This window comes from Ursus maritimus, unplaced genomic scaffold, assembly GCF_017311325.1.
Source record: "Ursus maritimus isolate PB19 unplaced genomic scaffold, ASM1731132v1 scaffold_1, whole genome shotgun sequence".
In the NCBI taxonomy this organism is placed as follows: domain Eukaryota; kingdom Metazoa; phylum Chordata; class Mammalia; order Carnivora; family Ursidae; genus Ursus; species Ursus maritimus.
In genome coordinates, this window is record NW_024423343.1 from 7,603,721 (window position 1) to 7,611,088 (window position 7,368).

At 57.6% G+C, this 7,368-nt stretch overlaps 2 protein-coding genes across 2 annotated transcripts in view; both read right to left on the reverse strand.

Annotated features, from left to right (window-relative positions):
- EIF4E2 (eukaryotic translation initiation factor 4E family member 2) overlaps positions 1–1,240 on the reverse strand; it is a 31,502-nt gene extending 30,262 nt beyond the window's left edge. Inside the window, exon 1 of the mRNA XM_040639013.1 lies at positions 1,182–1,240. Within this exon, the coding sequence (XP_040494947.1) occupies positions 1,182–1,201 (20 nt within the window). The 5' untranslated portion in view covers positions 1,202–1,240. The remainder of the gene's footprint in view (positions 1–1,181) is intronic.
- Positions 1,241–3,450: 2,210 nt separating this feature from the next.
- The window catches only part of CHRNG (cholinergic receptor nicotinic gamma subunit), a 5,719-nt gene continuing 1,801 nt past the window's right edge, over positions 3,451–7,368 (reverse strand). The window contains exons 6-12 of the mRNA XM_040637076.1: positions 6,571–6,668; positions 6,062–6,262; positions 5,749–5,863; positions 5,424–5,538; positions 4,489–4,705; positions 4,135–4,268; positions 3,451–3,860 (exon numbers count right to left, since the gene is read on the reverse strand). Coding sequence (XP_040493010.1) covers positions 3,687–3,860; positions 4,135–4,268; positions 4,489–4,705; positions 5,424–5,538; positions 5,749–5,863; positions 6,062–6,262; positions 6,571–6,668 — 1,054 coding nt within the window. The 3' untranslated portion in view covers positions 3,451–3,686. The remainder of the gene's footprint in view (positions 3,861–4,134; positions 4,269–4,488; positions 4,706–5,423; positions 5,539–5,748; positions 5,864–6,061; positions 6,263–6,570; positions 6,669–7,368) is intronic.

The following is a 7,368-nucleotide window of genomic DNA, read 5'->3' on the forward strand; positions in this document are numbered from 1 at the left end:
TGCTGAGATGGGCTCAGCAAAGCAGCAGGCTGGGGAAGAGTTCAGCCAGACTTTTTCCAAGTCCCAGCGAATTCTCAGCAACCAGGAAACATTCCCGAGGAGCTGCCTAGAGTGCTGGAATCCAGGACTCCTCAATTTGCAAACCAGCACTCATTGTCCTGGAAAAAACCAATTTCCGATCAGCAGCCAGTCACAACCTAAATAAACAGTGATGCCACTTATGTGATTTGATCCTTATCACACGCCCCTGCAGAAGCAGGGCATTAACCACTAACGTGGTTTAGATAACAATGGCCGGGCAAATCTTCTACTGTCAAATAACTGGTAAACTGGTGGGTCTGGGCCTGGAAATCTAGGTCTCTGGAGATCAGAGAGATTTACTAGACTACTAGAAGAGATAAGAACATAATCTACCTCAAGATACAATCGCTAGAGGGAAACATGCAAAAATACTCTGCATTTCCTTTTTGCATTTCCAACTGATGCTGGAACTAGGAACAAGACAGGGTACACACGAAGTAGAGACGGGGGGCTATGACAAGTGCGCTCGCTGGACAAGAAAACGAGCAGCTCCCAGTGAGTGAGTCGGAAGGGAAAAGAGGGAGGAGAAAGGAAGTAGGAAGGAGTCTGCGGAAGACGAGGAGCAGTCCGTAACTGAGCAGCCTCTGGGCGCAACAGCCACATTACCTCACTGCATCTTCCCAACTCTCCGACCCGGGCTGTTACCGTCCCCACTCTGCAGATGAGAACACTGACTCAGAGAGGCGAGGTGACCTGCCCTGGCTAGAGAGTGTGTGTGGAAAGCCGGATTCAGAGGCAGGGCAGCCAGACTGCGGAAACACCCAAAAACCGCCGCGGTCTCCGCCCCTCCACGCCGCTGGCCGCCCGCACCCACCGGGGCGGGGCGTCCAAAATTCTCCTTCCGGGCGTCACGGCCACCTCCGCCCCGGGACCCCGCGCTTTGCCCGCGGTCTGTACGACCCCGGCGTCTCCGGGACCCCTGCATCACGCCTCCCAGCCCCCTCTTCTTCCCGGCCGGCCGCCTGGGACGGGGAGGCCCGCAGCCCAAGCCCGGGAGGGAGGACAGCGCCGGGGAGTTTCTCCGCCGCCAGCCCCGGTGGGGGCGGGCGCGGGGAACGGTTGGGGGAAGGGACCCCGTGGGGCGGCCACGCGCCACTCACGCGTCGAACTTGTTGTTCATCCTCTCACCGCCGCCGTCGCCACTGCCTCACGGAGTGACTTCCGCTCCGCCGGGTCGCCCCTCCAGCTTAGGGCCCGGCTACTTCCGGCTGCGCAGGGCGCAGCGGAACGTCTGCGCGCTGACCCCGTGTGGGGCGGGTATGCCGGGACGCCCGCCCTGGGCGGCTGCGCGGAGGCGCCGGGGCTCGGCAGCGGTGAGGGTCGCGGCTCTTGGCGCTATCCGGGTTCCTGTCGCGCGTCCGAGGGGGCGCCCTGACCCCCTCCCGCGGCGGCTCGGAGAAAGAGGCAGAGCCGCGTCGCTGAGCTTGCGGGCTCTGGACTCACTGCTTGGTACAAATCCCGACTCCACCCCCAGAGCGGGCTGCACGATCCTGGACTCTCTTTTAACCTCCCCGAGGCTGTTTCCTCTTGGGTACCGGCCACGCTGTATTATAGTACCTGCCTCTTCGGGTTGCCGTGTGGATCGAACGGGATCATCAGTGTCAGGCGCCAGACATAGTCGCCCACAATAAATGTAGTATTGTAAATTTTTGCTTACTTCCACCAGGAGTTAAAGAGCTCATCTCCGCCCTTTGAGGCAATCAGAGAAGTTGAGAGACTCACCCCAGGTGACAAAGCTAGTGAGAAGCTTACAGGAACCACAGATGGGCCCCACCATCAACAAAGTGGCTTCCGGATCTAAGTCGTGGCTCCATATGCACGGGGCAGCGCGCACATAAACCGGAGTTGATGAAGTGAACCTGCTGGTGATTGAACCCCAAAGCCAGCAACCCTGTACTTGGGGGAGGGTTATTTCCGGGGTCCTCTCCCCTCCCCCAGCAATGTCCCATTGTCAGGTCTTACATGGCACTTTCACACTTTTGAATCACTTTCACCTGCACCTTTGATCCTTTGATGAGGGTAGATAGGAACCGAAATCTGTACCCATATTTACAGATGAAGAAACAGAGGCTGGGGGGAGGCACAAATGACTTGCTCAAATTGTCTTGTCACCAACAGAACTCAGGACCCAGACCGACGATGAAGTCAGGGCCTTGCCTCTCTCCCAGGAAGACCTCAGCTGGCCATCTTGTTTCCTAAGTGGGGCCAAAGTCCTCTCCCCTCCCCCAGCAACGTCCCATTGTCAGGTCTTACATGGCACTTTCACACTTTTGAATCACTTTCACCTGCACCTTTGATCCTTTGATGAGGGTAGATAGGAACCGAAATCTGTACCCATATTTACAGATGAAGAAACAGAGGCTGGGGGGAGGCACAAATGACTTGCTCAAATTGTCTTGTCACCAACAGAACTCAGGACCCAGACCTACTCTCAAAGCAGGGCCTTGCCTCTCTCCCAGGAAGACCTCAGCTGGCCATCTTGTTTCCTAAGTGGGGCCAAAGGAGGCTGTTTAGGGTCTCCTCTCAGAAGGCAAAGCCCAGCAGTTCCTGTTACCTCCCAGCCTCTTTGCTGACCTCTTCCTTGTTTTAAGCACCCTTTGGTACCAGCGCAAATGCCCCAGCCTTTGAGAAGAGGGGTCTGTTTTCTAGGCCATGGAATCTTTCTTGGAGTGTCTAAAATTTGGTTGGGAATTCTGGACTCCAAACTTTAGCCACCGGTGTTCTGGGAAGCCCTTCTTACCCTGGGCCCCAATTTGCCCATCTGAAATGTGGGGGAATAGTGACTCTTGCTTGTTCATGATGACATGAGGAGCTTTTAATTCATGGAATCTTTTGTGATCAATGACAAAAAATGCATATGAATGGAAAGGTCACTGGTGCAGGTGACTATTGGGTGCTTATAGAACCCAGAAGGCAGGGGAGGGAGATACCAGCTGGAGTGGGCTGCTGCCATTCTTTCAAGAGAACATTACCTGCTACTCTTCACATCTCTCTTGACCTCCCTCCTTTAGGAGCCTATGGGGAACTCGTAAAAATGAAAGGAGGCCCAGGCCTGGAGGGATGGGACCTTGCCTAGTTGGGGACATCATACAAGGCAAAGTCCCTAGGCCTTCAGAAGTGACAAGAGTAAGGGGTGCCTGGGTGGCTCAGTCAGTTAAGCATCTGCCTTCCGGCTCAGGTCATGATCCCAGGGTCCTGGGATCGAGCCCCATGTCAGGTTTCCTACTCAGTGGGGAGTCTGCTTCTCCCTCTCCCTCTGCTTGCTCTCTTGAGCGCTCTCTCTCTCTAATGAATAAATAAAATCTTAAAAAAAAAAAAAAAAGAAATGATGGGAGTTGCTAATGCTTTGCTGAAGTGAGGATTGCCAGGACTAGCTAACCAGTGCCATGTGGCTGCTGATCCCAACGGCACACCCTGCCCACAGCCATTCTCAACCACTCCAGGACTCCAGCTCGGTTTCTTTATTTCCCGTGCTTTTCTCAGGGCCAGCTGGCTCACATGGCCCTGAAGGGCACTTCCCAAGAGAGCATACTCATGACCTCAGCCACTGAAGAACACAGCTGATAAGACTCCACGTGTCTAGCAGCCATTGGTAGTTGGTTGGCTCAGTCAGGTGAGGGCAGGTAGGAGCGGGGGTCTCCAGGGAATGGCAGAGCGGGCACCTGGTTGTAGTGGGCCATGAGGAAGATGCCAGCGGTGCCACAGACAAAAAGCGAGAGCATGGCCAAGAAGCAGACACGGTCCAGCACTCGGCCCACCAAGAACCACTCCTCACTCCCCTGGGGGTGGGAGGCAGGGTGTGGGATGACCAGCAGTGACACCAAGCCTGCCCTGGGTCATAGTGCCATCCTTGGTCATCCAGCAGGCCTCTATTCTCCATGGCCGTGGGCCCTTCTCACCTACTTCCAGGCCTTAGCCTGGCTTCTGCCATAGTCCCCTGGCCCTGATGTCCCAGTTCCACTTTTTCCATCCCATCACCCTGCCATGGCCACTCCACTCATCTTGTTCCCATCTCAGGTCCAAGCCCCTCCCTGGGTACTCAATCCCCCTTACACTGTCAAAGTGACTTTGCTGGTGCCGGGCGAGGGCAATCAGGTTGCAGGCTTCCACACAGGCCTGGATGGCCGGGGCGGCCTGCTTCAGGCTGCCACACAACTCCTGACTCTGCCCTGGCTCTGGGCCTTTCTCTGGTGAGACAGGGTAAGGTTTGGGAATAGAGTGAAGAAGAAACAGTCTGAGAAGGTAGTTTCTCCTGAGCAGCCCTAGCTTCTCTCTCTCCACCCCGGAAACCTACCCACACTCATCTGCTGGGCCTGGTGCTTTGGCGGACAGCTAGCCCTCCCCGTCTGGAGTCCCTGGGAGGAGTGTCCCCAGTGTCATCCCCCCCACCCCCCCACCCAGCCTCACCTAGCTTCTCCAGTGCTGCCCTCACCAGCCCATTGCGCTGCCGCTGCCGGAAGAGAAGTTCACTGCGAGGCAGGCAGAGAGCAACGTCCTCCCCGGCTGTGAGCGACCATCCCGAGGCGGAACCATTCTGTAGCTGGCGCCCAGTGTTTTGCACAGCCACTGGGGCCAGTGGGCGGACATGCATCCGCAGCAGCTGGGGCAAGAGCCGCAGGAACACCTGGAGAGAGGATTTTCTGGTGGGCTTCTCTGAGTAGCCAGCAGACTGGGCATGTGGGCGTCCAGGCTGGCTTCAGAGCAAAGGGTGGAGGTTGGCATGGAGGGCTCAAACCACCGGGGGCCCAGAGGCAGCAAACCACGGTCAGTGGCTTGACCCCAGTACAGCTCGGCTGTTCTGTGCTAGACACGGAGCCCGGGTCCTCCAACTTGTGTGCACATCAGCATCACCAGGGCACTTGCTCACAGGTTCCTGGGCCCCACCTCCGCTGCTCTGGCCCAGGATGCCTATGGGGGGCCTGAGAATCTGCATTTGCAACAAGGGTCCCAGCTGACTGCTGCAGGTGGACTGCAGATCGTACAGACTCTGGAGTGAGACTGCCTGGGCAGAACTTTGCTTCTGCTTCCTAGCCAGGCAACCTTGGGTAAGCTACTGAATCTCTCTGCGCCTCAGCTTCCTCACTTGCAAAATGGAGGTGGGACCAATACCCACCTCATAGGAGTCTGATGATGATCGAATGCATTAGGATGCAGAATGCACCTGCCACACAGTAAGCACTCAGTATTAGATTAATCCACCGGGCACATGCTTCAAGATACACACCGGGTAGGTTTATCGCTGAATGTGGCAGGTGAGTAGGGAAGGGAAAGAGGGTGGAGAGGAGAACGCATGTGAGTGGACTGGAGAGGAGGATGCTGGAGTGAGCAGAGAGGGGCCTTGCCTTTCGGACCCCACGAGCCATGGAGTGTGTGTGGGGGGACCGCAAAGACACGTTGAGCACGACCACGGCATTCACGACAATGAGGATGGTCACCGCCAGGAGGAAGGTGAGGTACCTGCCGGGGTTGGGTAGGCAGGAGGTGGGGCTGGCCCTTTGGCACTTCATCTCCAGATGCACCCCACCCTTAGCAGCTGATTCCCCCCAATTCCTTAGGGTGAGGTGTTAGTATTGAGGGGGGTGGGGGTGAGAGTGGCAGGAAAGTAGTGCCCCGAGTTCTGGAGAAGGGGGGGAGGAGGTGGGTGGTAGGCGTGAGGGCCAGCCTTACTTGCTGATAAGTGGCACTGCCTGGGAGGTCTCGGGCACCTTCTTGGCCACGAGGAAAAGGAAGACAGTCTGGGCCAGGAGCACGTTGATGGCGACAGTACACTTCTGGCCGCCCGCTACCCATAACCAAGAGGCCTTCAGAGCCGATCTCAACTTCCCTGCCGTGGGGCACCTCCCCCACCCCACAAGGAGCCCAATGGCCCTGGTGCCCGGGACAGGTGGTGTTGTGTGGGCCGCCCCAACCCTGTGCCCTCCCAGCTAGTCCCTGTGCGGCCACCTGGGGCCAGGGCTCCCCTCGCACGGGCTCCAGGTACCCTTGGCAGGAAGGAAGTAGATGAGGATGGCGACCGAGGAGATGAGGACGCAGGGCGCGATGATGTTGATGACATAGAAGAGGGGCTTGCGCTGGATGAGCAGGTAGAAGACCACCTTCTGGTGGCCCGCCTCCTCGGCCGGGGCCGCCTCATCCAGCAGCATCTTGGCCGGCCGGTGCCGGATGGCCCACTCCCCATTCTCTGCGGGCAGCAGGCAGGGTGGGCACAGGGAGCGCAGGCCAGGCAGATCCCTGCAGCCCCTGTGACCTAGCTGCAGGGCGGCCGGCATGGGCCCAAAGAGCAGCGTCCAGGGAGACTGGATACCCGATCCCTCTCCCACCCAAACTGGAGACATTAGCATGGGCAAAGGAGAACTGTGCTGGGCCTTTAAAGATATATTTTTTATGGTTTACTGTAGTTTTCATCTTGAGTTACATGGGAAGGGGTCTGATCTTCATCTGGCCCTGCCCTGGAGGCCAGGTCCGGCAGCAGTCCTGGGAGGAGGTTACCTGTGAAGGCCTCGGGGTCGATGAAGATCCACTCAATGGTCTGACCATCTTCCTGGCTGAGCTGCAGGTTGATCTCATTGGTGCTGTAGGTCTGGGACCTGGGAGATGGGGAGGACGGGGGATACACTTGAATGTGTGGAGAGCCACCGCCGAGGTCACGCAGACGATCATCTGAGGGCAACTGTGGGCAGCATTGCCTCTAAAAAGTGCAGCCAGGAATTCCCGGGAATTCTCCATAGAACCCTGGCCGTGAGATGGGGGGCGGGAGGGGACTTGGGCTCCCTGGGGGTCAGGGAAGTTTTTGCGGAGGGGCCGGGAGGCCGCAGCTCAGTACCGTCACCAGATGTTAAGAGCCCAGGGGACACTCCGTTCCTCCCTTCCACTGCCTCCGAGGCAGGAGGGGCCAAGGGTTAGAACACAGAAAACACCGTCTGTCCCTGTCTGGTCTGTTTGTTAAGGAGGGTCTCCTTGTGAAAAGACCGCTCCTCTAAATTATGGGAAAACCCTCACACAGACCTCTGTTCCCCCATTTCTGGATGAGGAGACTGAGACAGGCTCCTCCTCTCCATGGGGTGTGGGGTGACACTCGTGTGTGCCTCCTTGCTCACTCACCCTGGTCATTAATTCCTCCCTTGGGGCACAGGCAGGGAAACTGAGGCAGGGAAGGAGGATGAGTGAAAGGACTGTGGCTTAGCAGGGAGGGACGTGGGCCTCTTCGGGTGTCTGGGCCTGAGATGGGCACAGAGGCCCCCCAAGAGACGGGGCCGGGCCCCTGGCGAGAAGCCTTATGTCCCCCCC